The sequence below is a fragment of the Protobothrops mucrosquamatus genome, unplaced genomic scaffold (genome assembly GCF_001527695.2).
Source record: "Protobothrops mucrosquamatus isolate PMUCROS unplaced genomic scaffold, P.Mucros_1.0 scaffold_53, whole genome shotgun sequence".
In the NCBI taxonomy this organism is placed as follows: domain Eukaryota; kingdom Metazoa; phylum Chordata; class Lepidosauria; order Squamata; family Viperidae; genus Protobothrops; species Protobothrops mucrosquamatus.
Window position 1 is genome coordinate 152,447 of NW_015386129.1, and position 16,139 is coordinate 168,585.

The 16,139-nt window shown below is 40.3% G+C and overlaps 1 protein-coding gene across 1 annotated transcript in view; it reads right to left on the reverse strand.

Annotated features, from left to right (window-relative positions):
- Positions 1-16,139, reverse strand: part of ASAP1 (ArfGAP with SH3 domain, ankyrin repeat and PH domain 1) — a 143,825-nt gene that overhangs the window by 16,795 nt on the left and 110,891 nt on the right. Inside the window, exons 18-24 of the mRNA XM_015811829.2 lie at positions 14,817-14,908; positions 13,087-13,273; positions 12,690-12,775; positions 12,083-12,198; positions 5,313-5,380; positions 4,782-4,889; positions 1,714-1,945 (exon numbers count right to left, since the gene is read on the reverse strand). Coding sequence (XP_015667315.1) covers positions 1,714-1,945; positions 4,782-4,889; positions 5,313-5,380; positions 12,083-12,198; positions 12,690-12,775; positions 13,087-13,273; positions 14,817-14,908 — 889 coding nt within the window. The remainder of the gene's footprint in view (positions 1-1,713; positions 1,946-4,781; positions 4,890-5,312; positions 5,381-12,082; positions 12,199-12,689; positions 12,776-13,086; positions 13,274-14,816; positions 14,909-16,139) is intronic.

Sequence of the window (16,139 nt, forward strand, 5' to 3'; positions counted from 1 at the left end):
GGTATGTACTGTAAGTACATAAATTAAAAAACCATTTTTCTCTAGAGTACCATCTACTTGAGTAAAGCTTGGAAGATAATTGATAGCATAAACCATTTTTTGGTTTAAAATCAATTGAATCCAAACCTCTTTAGAAATATAATTTGCATTCACCACATTTATCAGGAGGTTTGTTTGGATTTTGCTTAGCATACTGTACAGTTCTGGTTATTGCCACTTGTAAACGAGAATCTAAGATTTAGTGTGTAGGGGAAAGACAAATTGTGGCTTATTTATACATAATTGTTAAGCAGTCTGTATAATGCATGAAAAGATTCCCATATCTTCCATACTACAAAATAATAGTGAAAACAGGATTATTTTTTAAAAAACGACATCACTCAAATTACTGAATACTATCTGCTAGTTACAAAGAACAAAATACTACATAGAATTTCCTAAAAAATATATTACAACTAAGGTGATCGTAACAACTGTATTTTAAAATGGCAATAATATAATCACTGATTAGTGTGGAATAAAAATGTGTCACCCTCTGCTTAAGAAACTTCATGGAGTAGATGATGCTCTGATTTTCAAACCATTGAGTAAGAAAATCAGCAGATTTCAAACAGAAATACCACTACATCCTGACCATTCCTGATATAATTAAAACATTCAGAAATATTTGTTAATAATTTGTGTAAAAGTTTCTAAACACAAGCATTCATTTTTATTTCAAGAATGCTTGAATTTAGTGTCAGCAGAATGATTCCTCTAAGCCAGGGGTAGACAACCTTGGCTCTTTTATGACTCGTGGACTTCAACTCCCAGAATTCCTGAGCCAGCCATGCTGAGGAGAAAGGGAGAGGTTTCCAAGCTGAGCCATGCTGGCTCAGGAATTCTGGGAGTTGAAGTCCACAAGTCATAAAAGAGCCAAGGTTGCCTACCCCTGCTCTAAGTATACTAAAGAATTAAGTGTCCCTTGTCCTTCATTCCATCCACAAGGTAGTCCTTGACTTACGACCACAATTGAGCCCAAAATTTCTGTTCCTAAATGAGACATTTGTTAAGCAGGTTTTGCCCCATTTTACGACCTTTCTTGCCACAGTTGTTAAGTGAGTCACTGCAGTTGACAAGTTAGTAACCCGGTTGTTAAGTGAATCCGGCTCCCCCACTGACTTTGCTTGTCAGATGGTCGCAAAAGATGAACACGTGACCTTGGGACACAGCAACGGTCATAAGTACGAACCAGTTGCTAAGCTTCTAAATTTTGATCACATGATCATGGGGATGCTAGCAAGGTTCTAACTGTGAAAAATGGTCACAAGTCACATTTTTCAGTGCTGTTGTAACTTGGAATGGTCACTAAACAAACTGGTTGTAAGTCAGGGACTGCCTGTGCCAAATTCAGCCTCATTTTCTGACAATTGCAAAATACTAACGCCTGCCTAGATAAGTCATTGTCCGGAAATTTTGGAATTTATAGCTTCGCTGCAATGCCCTTTCAAAATGTTACTCAGCTTTATAAAATACATAAAAAGAGAAAGAAGTTTTTTGCGCTTCTGTAAATAGGCCCAGCTAGTGAAGCAAACTGCTACTCATCCTCACCATTTGAAAATCCCCTTCCAGAAAGCTAAAATTAAACAGTAAGTCTCTATAGAATTGAGGGGGAAGGGGGAACATAAATCAAGCCCCGTTCCTGCAACGCTCACAAGATGGCCGAACAAATACCTTTTCCAGCGTTTCTTGGAGGAAGCGGAGGCCCGTCTACTGTTGTTGGCGAAGTGGCAGAGTCGATGCTGGCAGACACAAAAATCTGATGTGGGAAGGCGCCATAGGAGAGTCTCTGTTTGTCTCGCGGAGTGCCAAGACCGGGAAGAGCCATTTTGTCTTGGGGAGAAATACTGGAAGAATGACAAAAACTCTGCGGTCTCGGAGAACGTTCTTTCTTAATCGGACTAGGCTGTGGGAAAAAATAAAATCACACTTTTACTTCAAGGGTGCCCTCTCTATTTGACTAATAAAGTCAAAACTTTCCAGCTGAAGAACAGGAAATGAAGGTGTTTGGTAAGCTGCTGAGGCATGAACAGTGATTTTTCAGTTTTGTCTAAAAAGTTTCCTTATTTATTTCAATGGTGGGCAGAACTTTGCATTATACATCTCATGAGAAAGATATCTACTCCCCAAAAGACATTTTTGAGCACATGGAAAGCTGATGAACTTTTTAAAACTCCCTGAGAATCTTAGAACTGGAGGAGGCAAGAAAATAGGTTAGAGAATTATACATGGGCATATGATTTCTAAAGGCCATGGATTTCCCCAGTGCTTTTTTTGTAAAAAAAAAAAAAAAAAAAAGGTGCCGGAACTCACACATGTCATACAACCTGCCTTGCCTACCCTACAAGATTCCATCCAAAAAAGGTGCTAGAACTCCGTTCTGGGCGTTCTATGACAAAAAAAGCCCTGGTTTTTCCAGTTGCAATGTATGGCTGTGAAAGTTGGACCATAAGAAAGGCTGAGCGCCAAAGAATTGAGGCCTTTGAACTATGGTGCTGGAGAAGACTCCTGCGAGTCCCCTGGACTGCAAGGAGATCAAACCGGTCAGTCCTAGAGGAGATCAACCCTGACTGCTCTTTAGAAGGCCAGATTCTGAAGTTGAAACTCAAGTACTTTGGCCACCTAATGAGAAGGAAGGACTCACTGGAGAAGAGCCTAATGCTGGGAAAGACTGAGGGCAATAGAAGAAGGGGACGACAGAGAATGAGGTGGCTGGATGGAGTCACTGAAGCAGTAGGCGTGAGCTTAAATGGACTCCAGAAGATGGTAGAGGACAGGAAGGCCTTGAGGAACGTGGTCCATGGGGTCGCGATGGGTCGGACACGACTTCGCAACTAACAACAAATGATTTCTAAATAAATATATTTTATTATTGCCAGGTGCAAGCAACTAGACTTTCTTGTGAATAAGTCAGTAACTTTACTACCATCCATATTATGAGAATCTCGTCTGACTGTCTGCCTTCCGGAATGGCCAGATAAGGCTTCAAGGATCTTGGGGAAGGTCAAGTTTATGCTGCTTGCAGCTGCGCAAGGACTCCAAGCCAGACCCTTGCTTGACTCCCTCCTTCCAACCTGGCTGGCAGTTTCCTAACAATTATTGAGTGAAGCTCTAAATAGCTGATTAGTATTTTGTTCAGGAGCTAACGAGCATTCATCACATGAAAACACGTGCAATGAATCAAGATCTATCCTACTCCAGTATCTTTGAAGCTACATCGCTCAGAATCTGTCTATGGAGATTCTCAGTCATCCAGGTCATGGTTGTCACAAAGGTGTTTTTTCAAGAGGCAACTGGACTTTCTTATTTTTCTTTGAAGACATTTCGCTTCTCATCCAAGAAGCTTCTTCAGCTCTGACTGGATGGTGGGGAATGGAAGGATTTATACTCCTTGCAGACTGAATTTGCATTCTTTTAGAGCAGACATGTCAAACACAAGGCCCGGGGGCTGGATGCGGCCTGCAAAGTGGTTTCATGTGGCCTGCAAAGCCATCCTGGAAACAGTGAGGGAATGGCCCCTGCTGCCTTGGCCCTGGCCCAGGCCGGCCGGGAGCCAATGTACAATTTTGTGGTGGCCATCTATGCTGAAACGTACTCAGTCTTAGCTCCACAAGGCCGTCTGGAAACGGCTTGGTGCTGCAGGTGCTCGAGGGCCAGGCTGGGCGTTTGACCTCTGCTGCCCAGGGCTCCGGGCAGCCCACACCACCATCCAGCCCCCCCGTGGCCTGAGAGGAACAGTGAGGCTCCTCCAGTGGACCATGCCTTGGCACTTGCCCTGGTCCCAACCCCTTCTGCCAGAGACCCTCAGATCTGTCCCACTCCTGCCCAGGACCCCACAGGCACCTTTGACGCGAATGATGTAGAACTGGCCACGCCCACCCAGTAGGCCACACCCACTCCATCCATGCCCACCCAGTAGGTCGCACTCACCCTGGCCACACACACCCCGAGGGCAACCACAATGCTGATGCGGCCCTCAATGAAATTCAGTTTGACACTCCTGTTTTAGAGAGTCCTTGAGGCCACTTGAAGGTTTATCTGTGTCCTCAAGGTCACCTGAGTGGTGCAAATGGGTGTGGAGCCTTCTTGGAACTGCTCAGAATCATTAAAAGTCGGACAAAATAGAGGTTTGATTCCTCCTTCTCCTCCTCCTCCCGCACCCCCCACAAAAATTATTGCATGGACTATTAATAATTTGCTTTCATGAATGTGGTAACTACTGGTTAAATTTGTATCTTATACCAAATGAATTATGCATAGATAGCAGGATATAATAAATGCATTGTTTGTAAATCAACCATTCGCTTTTGGCGCCTTCCTCAGGCAGTCCTCGACTTACAGCCACAATTGATCCCATTTTGTTTTTCCTGCTAAGCCAGACAGTTGTTGAGTGAGTTTTGCCCCATTTTACGACCTTTCTTGACACAGTCGTTAAGTGAATCACTGCACTTATTAAGTTAGTAATACAGTTGGTAAGTGAATCTGTCTTCCCCATTGACTCTGCTTGTTGGAAGGCCGCAAAAAGTGAAAACAAGATCCCGGGACACTGCAACCGTCATAAATATGAGTCAGTTGCCAAGTGTCCAAATTTTTAATCACCTGACCCCAGGGATTCTGCAATGGTCATAAGTTTGAAAAATGGTCATAAGCCACTTTTTTTCAGGGCCGTTGCAGCTTTGAAGGGTCACTAAATGAACCGTTGTAAGGCGAGGACTACCTGTAATCCCCCAATTCTTCTTTACCTTGTCATCCAGATCATCGTCGCTTTCATCCATTTCTTCCTGCCGAAGATTCCACTCGTATTCGACGTGCACGTGCGGGTTTAGTTTCCCCACTTTGGCCTGGGAAAGCTGAAATACATGTGATTCAGGAGTGTCATCCTTTGTGTTTGTGAAAAGCACATTCTCTCCTCAGCAAAGACATTTTGTACTCCACTGAAAGGCATGGCTTTGTCCGACTTATCGAAAATCCTTTGTGATTATAAAAGAAATTAAGAAATAAAGCACGATAAACTTTCTCACGCCACAGTTCGTGCTTTGATATGAGGAATTCTTGTTTTGGCTAGGGGGGAATAGAGAAAGGCTGAAAAAGAGCAGAATGTCAGTCTGGCATCTCTGTCTGTAGCCAGTTCATCCCATTCTACACTTGCAAAAAGAAAGAAAAGAAAGAAAAGAAAGAAAAGAAAAGAAAAGAAAAGAAAAGAAAAAGAAAAACTTTCAGGCAATTTTTCCCTTCCCATCTTCTAATTTAAAAAAAAAGCATTGTTTTCTTACCAAATCTTCACACTGGATAGCTTTCAGTCTCTTCGCTGTGTCCAGGGCAGTTTCTCCAGCTTGATTTACTGCAAAACGTCGGGATAAAATTAAACCTCCAAACATTGCAATGAAGTTAAAAATTCATTAACCGTTAAAAGAAAAGATGCAAAGAAAATCAAATGGTTCTTATAGAGGAGAAAGGCGTCTGACTTTAGTTATACAAGTAGTCCTCGACTTACGACAGTTCAAAGTGACAACGGCACTAAAAAAAAGTGCCTTATCACCATTTTTCACACTTAACGACCGCTGCAACATCCCCATGAGATTTACATTCGGATGCTTGACAACTGACTCACGTTTATGACGGTTGCAGTGTCCCGGGGTCATGGGATCACCTTTTGCAACCTTCAGACAAGCAAAGCCAATGGGGAAACCAGATTCGCTTAACAACCGTGTTACAACCGTGTCAAGAAAATTCATAAAACGGGGCAAGACTCACTTAACAATTTTCTCAATAGCAACATAAATTTTGGGCTCAATCTTGGTCGTAAATCGAGGACTACCTAAATCGAGGACTGTCTATCACTTAGAGTAAATATTTTTGAAAGTGGTGTTTTGCTTTGCAACTTACAAGCTTCCCATTTAATGACATTTAAAATGTAGAAGATGCTGGTACATTTTAACATTCCCCCAATTTCTGATCAAGATGGTTCTCCAAGGATCCTAACTTCCTATCTATATAAATAAAAATGTAAATGTTCGTTTGTTCAAAATCTTAAATCTCCGAAAGTTCTTCACCGATTGCTTTGAAATTTTGACACAACGTTGCATTCGAATACACGCGCGTTTTTATATACCTACTATTATATAGATGTCACACCTGTGACAGGCAAAAACATGCTTTTTTTGGAAAAACAGCGTCATCTGTTGGACGTAAAAGCAACACACGCTAGCATTGTGAAATTAAACATATTACAAACGTGCGCTTTCTCTTTTCTTTCTTTTCCATTTAACCAGACTGAGCCACAGCAACGCGTGGCCGGGTATAGCTAGTAATAAATATTATTGTTATTATCTGTTGTTTTGCAAGTACGCTGAGTGCTTCTGTACCGGAGAGTAATTCCTTCTCTGTCTAATGATACTTGGCCAAATAAGTAAAGTATATATAAAACTATAGGAAAGAGGCACAGTGAATTGGTTGCTTCTCTTTTCCAGAAGTGATCTCCAGAAAGTCTATGGAGATTCTCAGTCATCGAGATCATGGTTGTCCCAAAGGCGCTTTTTCATAAGGTAACTTGTTGTTTTTTGAAGACGTTTCGCTTCTCATCCAAGAAGCTTCTTCAGCTCTGACTGGGTGGTGGGGAATGGAAGGATTTATACTCCTTGCAGACAGCTGGTCATTTGCACTATTTTAGTCTTCTTTTGGTCATTCTAAAAGAATGCAAATGACCAGCTGTCTGCAAGGAATAAAAATCCTTCCATTCCCCACCATCCAGTCAGAACTGAAGAAGCTTCTTGGACGAGAAGCAAAACGCCTTCAAAGAAAAACAAGAAAGTCCAGTTGCCTCTTGAAAAAAGCCGCTTTGGGATGACCTCCAGAAAAGGTAAGTAAACTGGGGCACGACCAGGAGGGGAGAGGCCCAAGTGTATGAGACCCAGCGGGACAGGCATTAGAGCATGTAGTGCCTCATGGGGTAGAGGAGATCATGTGAGATGAAGAGGTGCTGCAGTGCAGGCTGGGGCCTGTTGTCCAGCTTCCAAGGGTCTCCCCCACTCCTGTGCATGCCCATGCTTCGCTTAACAACCCATGAGGTCACTAGACTACGCAACAGGTCCAACAGGGATTGTGGGTCATTAAGCAAAGCGATCACATGGGTACCTCACTCAACGAACATCACGACTTACAACCATAATTCTGGGCTGAATTGTGGTCATAAATTGAGGACTAGCTGCAATTAGAACAAATGGAAATTTATGTGTGTGCCAGATAGACCACACTTCAGAAGAACTATACAGGATTTTTTTGAAGTTGGCAAACGGCAGAATGAAAATAATGTTTTGCTTTGGCCCATGTGAGCAATGGAGCGACTTAATGGCAAGCAGGCACAATCTGGGTTCCTTGGTTACCGGTGCAGAAAACCAGATACGGGAATCAAGGAAACAGAATTACAAATTATGGCCCCTCAGTGTTATATTTCATTTATGAGTGTTGGGCAACACTTGAGAACTGTTCATTATCCAACCGTTTGATCAATGGCATCTTATTTTAACAAGTTAACATCAAAAGCAGGGACAGCTGAGGTAAATCATCAAAGGCCTAGCTGAAATATGAACAAAATGCAAATCAAGAATCATCAGGAGACTGCACTTCGGGAAAAGCTTTTTAGGGTAATTACTGGACAAATACTGGTAATTACTTCCAGTCAACTGTGCCTATTTTATTATAGTGTGTGTGTGTATGCGTGTATGTATGTGTGTGTGTGTATGTATATATATGTGTATATATATATATACACACACACACACATATATACATACATACATACATACATACATACATACATACATATATATATATATATATATATATATATATATATATATATATATATATATATATATATATATATATATATATATATATATATATATATATATATACACACACACACATATATATATATATATATATATATATATATATATATATATATATATATATATATATATATATATATATATATATATATATATATATATATATATATATATATATATATATATATATGTCTTTGATAATTTTGAATATTGGAATCCCAGGTATGGACATTTAAAGTCAATAAGATAAAAACAAAGAACTCCAGGATGTAAGGCAAAAGGCTTTTTTAATTGCTGAGCTTTTGTTAACGAAAGTTCTTTGTTTTTATCTTATTGACTTTAAACATACATATATATATCACACACACAAACACACATACATACATATACATATACATATACACATACACACACACACATATATATACTAGCTGTACCTGGCCATGCGTTGCTGTGGCTCAGTCTGGTTAAATGGAAAAGAAAGAAAAGAGTTTTTACCTGTCACAGGTGTGACATCTATATAATAGTAGGTATATAAAAACACGCACATATTCGAATGCAACGTTGTGTCAAAATTTCAAAGCAATCGGTGAACTTTCGGAGATTTAAGATTTTGAACAAACGAACATATACACATGTGTGTGTGTGTGTGTGAGAATATATACTTCTAGTACTCTTTATTGACTAATAGTGAAGAGAACTTACCTATATGCAAAGTTGGCTTCCCCTTCAAAGCCAACTTCAAACATTCTGGTTTGTTATATATACTGCAATAATGTAGAACTGTATTCCCCAATGCTGTTTGCTTATCCAGGTGTCCACTAAAAAAATAAAGAAAAAAAAATCCCTATATTAGCTTTCATACCTAATCATGGATTGACATGCAGGACGTATTCGTGAATTCATTTTATTCTGTAAAAAGTGTAAAATGTACGTGAACCACAATGACTATATTAGCCATCAACCATATTTAAGAACTGTTCATCCCCTTCACAGAGGGACTCTGGAAGATCTAAAATAAGATATTGAAAGCATAAAAAAACAGTATGTAAAATTTAAAAGAGGCAAGAATGTTAGAAATTAAGAAGTGGGAGGGGAGGGCTTTTAGGGGGCTAATCAGCCCCAGGGCTGTGTACTTATCTGGGACACAGACCCATATTTTTACACCTTTACAGAAGGCCAAGAAAGTGGGGGCTCACCCCACCACAGGCTGGGGAGACGAGAGCGTGTGCTTGAGTTATGCATGTGATTACACCTGTGAAACTCAGGGAGAGAGTAATTTATACCACAATAAAAACAAAGAGCTGTTACCAGTTTTGTACAAGGAAGTCGACCAGATGGAGTGAGGAGTGATCGGCAGTCCGGACTGCTAAATGAAGAGCGGTTTCCCCTGGCTCCTAAAAGGCAGAAAGAAAAGATGAAAATTAACAGCTCTGGGTTCATTTGTGTTCATTTGGATATATCAGGAGCCAAGCTGAAGGCAGAAGGAATGGGCTACTTAGAAGTGTTTGGTTAAAACAAAAAAGTTAATCATAGATCTATTTCAATACACACTTCTACACACACACACACAAAAACAGAGAGGTGTGTGCGTTGCTACAAATATCATGACTATGATGCAATCCTCATTTTTTTTTATTTAGCTCTTTTTGTGCGTATATGTGTCTCTTAAATGTATGCAAATTCAGATCCCTAATCTCAGATCTCACCTGTCCAGGGTCTAAGAGTGGCTCCATTAGTTCAACTCCTTCTGCATAAACTTGAATTAGTGCAAGTAAATCCCTGGATCTAACAGCCTCTAGTAGTTCATTCAGTTTAGCTGCTGTCGATGCACAGGTCTTTCTGGAGAACTTATGATCTACATATTTAGCAGTAATAAATTCTTTACGGGCAGTCCTGAAAACAAAACAAAGCAAAAACGTTAACAGACTGCTTTTAAAGAAATGATCTGATTCAAAGTTACATTTCAGGTTAACCTTTAAGTCTGATGGATTAAACTAAGAAAACTGAAGAAACATTAAGTCATCTTTATTCATCTAGTCTTCATAATCCATAATGGTCTGCTAGAGAGATGCTTCTGTTGGGATGTGTGGAAAACCAGCAACTTCCTTTTCAGCTTTTGTGGCAGCAGTGGTTTCTGAGTATCTACACACTGCTACAGCTCACAGTCACTCATGACCTCTTGTCTGGACTACTGCAAAACACTCTACATGGGGCTACCCTTGAAGAGCATTCATAATCTTTCGTGCAGAATGAAGCTGAATGGGAATAAAGAGTGTTAGGTGTTTGACACATCGTTGCTTCCTTGTGTTGAATCCCTTGCCAATGTGCTTCTGACTGCAATTCAAAGTGCTGGTTATCATCTGTAAAGCCCTTCATGACTTGGACCTGGGTTAATTGTGGGACTATCTTCTTCCAGTTGTTTCTACCCATCCAATTCAGGCGGGCAGGATGAGCATGCTGTGGATCCCATCAGCCAAGGAATGTCAGGTGGCAGAAATCAGGAGATGTGCCTTCTCTGCCATTGCCCTCTGGAATACCCTCCCTTCAGATATCAGGGTAGCAATAGTGATTGCACTTAGACTTATATACCACTTGGCAGTGCTTTACAGCCCTCTCTAAGTAGTTTACAGAGTCAGCATATTGCCCCCCCCCCAATAATCTGAGTCCTCATTTTACCAACCTTGGAAGGATGGAAGGCTGAGGTAACCTTGAGCAGGTGAGAATCAAGTTAGCCTGCAACACTGCATTCTAACCACTGCACCACCACGGTTCACAGGATAAATTCACGCAAGGCTGTGAAGACTTAGCTCAGTGTTTCTCAACCTTGACAACTTTAAGGCATGTGAACTTCAACTCCCAGAATTCCACAGCTGGCTGTGGAATTCTGGGAGTTGAAGTTCACATGCCTTAAAGTTGTCAAGGTTGAGAAACACTGACTTAGCTGTATGCCTGGGTCTGTGGCCCTGAGTGTATTAAGGGCCCCATTTCCTGGCTGCATTAACATCCATAGCAATGCTTTTACTTGGTGTGATATATAATTATTTTTGACTGTTTTAATAGTTTTAATTGCCTGAACCGTGAGATATGCAGTACATAAATTTGATAACTAAAAATTGTCTTTGTTTTTATGATGTGCCCCACTCAGATAAATTTGATAAATAAATCATAAAAACTGTCTTTGTTTTTATGCTTTATGATATATGCAACCCAGAGTAACTTGAGATGGGCAGCTATAGAAATCATATAAACAAAAAAGCATACCCAGAAAAACCTACAGAAGGGTCCTGAAGCAGCGCCTTCCCTCCAATTTTGCAGCTTTCAGAAAAGCATCAGAGGAACATGTTGTTTGCAAATGAAGTGTTTTTAATAATTTGCACAAGTCTCACAAGTGTTTGTGAGCTGCAAACTGCACTTGTTTTTTGTTACTTACATATCACTTGATGGAGTAGGTTTTGGAGACGGAGACGGTAAGTTTCCCTCCATGATTTCATTAAAACTATTATTTCCTATATTCTTGGCCAGCTAAGAATGAAACAAACAAACAAAAAATCATGCAATTAAACAGATGCCATTAATCTAAGACTTTGCAACCACAATATAGTTTAAACCTATCTNATATATATATATATATATATATATATATATATATATATATATATATATATACATACATACATATATATATATGTCTTTGATCATTTTGAATATTGGAATCCCAGGTACATTTAAAGTCAATAAGATAAAAACAAAGAACTCCGGGATGTAAGGCAAAAGGCTTTTTTAATTGCTGAGCTTTTGTTATCTTATTGACTTTAAACATACATATATATATCACACACACAAACACACATACATACATATACATATACATACACACACACACACACACACACACACACGTATACTAGCTGTACCCGGCCATGCGTTGCTGTGGCTCAGTCTGGTTAAATGGAAAAGAAAGAAAAAAGTTTTTACCTGTCACAGGTGTGACATCTATATAATAGTAGATATATAAAAACATGCACATATTCGAATGCAACGTTGTGTCAAAATTTCAAAGCAATTGGTGAAGAACTTTCGGAGATTTGAGATTTTGAACAAACAAACATATACACGTGTGTGTGTGTGTGTGTGTGTGAATATATACTTCTAGTACTCTTTATTGACTAATGGTGAAGAGAACTTACCTATATGCAAAGTTGGCTTCCCCTTCAAAGCCAACTTCAAACATTCTGGTTTGTTATATATACTGCAATAATGTAGAACTGTATTCCCCAATGCTGTTTGCTTATCCAGGTGTCCACTAAAAAATAAAGAAAAAAAAATCCCTATATTAGCTTTCATACCTAATCATGGATTGACATGCAGGACGTATTCGTGAATTCATTTTATTCTGTAAAAAGTGTAAAATGTACGTGAACCACAATGACTATATTAGCCATCAACCATATTTAAGAACTGCTCATCCCCTTCACAGAGGGACTCTGGAAGATCTAAAATAAGATATTGAAAGCATAAAAAAAACAGTATGTAAAATTTAAAAGAGGCAAGAATGTTAGAAATTAAGAGGTGGGAGCGGAGGGCTTTAAGGGGGCTAATCAGCCCCAGGGCTGTGTACTTATCTGGGACACAGACCCATATTTTTACACCTTTACGGAAGGCCAAGAAAGTGGGGGCTCACCCCCAGCACAGGCTGGGGAGAGGAGAGTGTGTGCCTGAGTTATGCGTGTGATTACACCTGTGAAAGTCAGGGAGAGAGTAATTTATACCACAATAAAAACAAAGAGCTGTTACCAGTTTTGTACAAGGAAGTCGACCAGATGGAGTGAGGAGTGATCGGCAGTCCGGACTGCTAAATGAAGAGCGGTTTCCCCTGGCTCCTAAAGGCAGAAAGAAAAGATGAAAATTAACAGCTCTGGGTTCATTTGTGTTCATTTGGATATATCAGGAGCCAAGCTGAAGGCAGAAGGAATGGGCTACTTAGAAGTGTTTGGTTAAAACAAAAAAGTTAATCATAGATCTATTTCAATACACACTTCTACACATACACACACAAAAACAGAGAGGTGTGTGCGTTGCTACAAATATCATGACTATGATGCAATCCTCATTTTTTTAAATTTAGCTCTTTTTGTGCGTATATGTGTCTCTTAAATGTATGCAAATTCAGATCCCTAATCTGAGATCTCACCTGTCCAGGGTCTAAGAGCGGCTCCATTAGTTCAACTCCTTCTGCATAAACTTGAATTAGTGCAAGTAAATCCCTGGATCTAACAGCCTCTAGTAGTTCATTCAGTTTAGCTGTTGTCGATGCACAGGTCTTTCTGGAGAACTTATGATCTACATATTTAGCAGTAATAAATTCTTTACGGGCAGTCCTGAAAACAAAACAAAACAAAGCAAAAACGTTAACAGACTGCTTTTAAAGAAATGATCTGATTCGAAGTTACATTTCAGGTTAACCTTTAAGTCTGATGGATTAAATGTAAGAAAACTGAAGAAACATTAAGTCATCTTTATTCATCTAGTCTCCATAATCCATAATGGTCTGCTAGAGAGATGCTTCTGTTGGGATGTGTGGAAAACCAGCAACTTCCTTTTCAGCTTTTGTGGCAGCAGTGGTTTCTGAGTATCTACACACTGCTACAGCTCACAGTCACTCATGACCTCTTGTCTGGACTACTGCAAAACACTCTACATGGGGCTACCCTTGAAGAGCATTCATAATCTTTCGTGCAGAATGAAGCTGAATGGGAATAAAGAGTGTTAGGTGTTTGACACATCGTTGCTTCCTTGTGTTGTTGAATCCCTTGCCAATGTGCTTCTGACTGCAATTCAAAGTGCTGGTTATCATCTGTAAAGGCCTTCACGACTTGGACCTGGGTTAATTGTGGGACCATCTTCTTCCAGTTGTTTCTACCCATCCAATTCAGGCGGGCAGGATGAGCATGCTGTGGATCCCATCAGCCAAGGAATGTCAGGTGGCAGAAATCAGGAGACGTGCCTTCTCTGCATTGCCTCTGGAATACCCTCCCTTCAGATATCAGGGTAGCAATAGTGATTGCACTTAGACTTATATACCACTTGGCAGTGCTTTACAGCCCTCTCTAAGTAGTTTACAGAGTCAGCATATTGCCCCCCCCCCAATAATCTGAGTCCTCATTTTACCAACCTTGGAAGGATGGAAGGCTGAGGTAACCTTGAGCAGGTGAGAATCAAGTTAGCCTGCAACACTGCATTCTAACCACTGCACCACCACGGTTCACAGGATAAATTCACGCAAGGCTGTGAAGACTTAGCTCAGTATTTCTCAACCTTGACAACTTTAAGGCATGTGAACTTCAACTCCCAGAATTCCACAGCTGGCTGTGGAATTCTGGGAGTTGAAGTTCACATGCCTTAAAGTTGTCAAGGTTGAGAAACACTGACTTAGCTGTATGCCTGGGTCTGTGGCCCCGAGTGTATTAAGGGCCCCATTTCCTGGCTGCATTAACATCCATAGCAATGCTTTTACTTGGTGTGATATATAATTATTTTTGACTGTTTTAATAGTTTTAATTGCCTGAACTGTGAGATATGCAGTACATAAATTTGATAACTAAAAATTGTCTTTGTTTTTATGATGTGCCCCACTCAGATAAATTTGATAAATAAATCATAAAAACTGTCTTTGTTTTTATGCTTTATGATATACGCAACCCAGAGTAATTTGAGATGGGCAGCTATAGAAATCATATAAACAAAAAAGCATATCCAGAAAAACCTACAGAAGGGTCCTGAAGCAGCGCCTTCCCTCCAATTTTGCAGCTTTCAGAAAAGCATCAGAGGAACATGTTGTTTGCAAATGAAGTGTTTTTAATAATTTGCACAAGTCTCACAGGTGTTTGTGAGCTGCAAACTGCACTTTTTTTTGTTACTTACATATCACTTGATGGAGTAGGTTTTGGAGACGGAGACGGTAAGTTTCCCTCCATGATTTCATTAAAACTATTATTTCCTATATTCTTGGCCAGCTAAGAATGAAACAAACAAACAAAAAATCATGCAATTAAACAGATGCCATTAATCTAAGACTTTGCAACCACAATATAGTTTAAACCTATCTGATGTTTAAAAGCTGTCCTTCAACACAATTTTATAAATACTGAGATAGTCTATGTCAGGGTTCTTCAAACTTGGCCCTTTTATGACTTGTGGACTTCAACTCCCAGAATTCCTCAGTCAGGCACGCTGACTGAGGAATTCTGGGAGTTGAAGTCCACAAGTCATAAAAGGGCCAAGTCTGAAGACCCCTGGTCAGGAGGAATGCAACCCCAACCAAAACAGAAATTAACCTCAGTCAATGTGTCTAGTTTCATGTTTACCAATAACACATTAGTTTTGTCTGGATTCAACTCAGTAGGCTTTCCTCAAACCCATTTTTGATCTGAGCATGCTGAATCTCATGGAAATGCTCAACTTCCCAAGAATGCCCAACCTCTTCCAAACCACACCATCTCAGTTTCTGGAAGTAAATATTCTGAATAGGAAGATACTCCAGATATCCTGGATATGGTGTGGCAGACAAAACCAATCTGTTTCAGGACCACAATCCCCTGGAATGCCTCAAATTGCTTCCAGCCTCAATTCCAGATTGAACATAGATTTGTGAAGGATTATCAATGCATAGTCAGTTTGGTCTAGATCAGAGGTCCCCAACCTTTTGGGCACCAGGAACCGGTTCCGTGGAGAGAGGTTTTTCCGTGGACCACAGGGTGCTTGGTTTTGTGTGCTGCCTGCATCCCGCGGATGGGGCTTTGCTTGTTTGTGCGGACCGGTTTCTTGGCATGCCTCGGCCTGGTGCCGGTCCACGGACCGGGGGTTGGGGACCCCTGATCTAGTGGAAGAGACAGTTTGATCTAGTGCAGGAATATCTTTGGCAAATTTATGTGGACTTCAACTCCCAGAATTCTCCAGCCAGCTATGCTAGATGAGGAATTCTGGGAGTTAAAATTACCAGGGTTGGACACCCCTGGTCTAGTGGTTAGACATTAGGCTAGAAACCAGGAGATTGCGTTAGGCATAAAAGCCAGCTGGGTGACTTTGGTCCAGTCACTCTATCTCAGCCCAACCCACCTCACAGGGTCGTTGTTATGGGGGAAAATAAGAGGAGGAAAGAGTAATAGTTATGTTTGTTGCCTTGTTACTTATAAAAATAATAAAGGTGGAACATAAATACTGGTCTATCCATTTTTTCCCTTATAA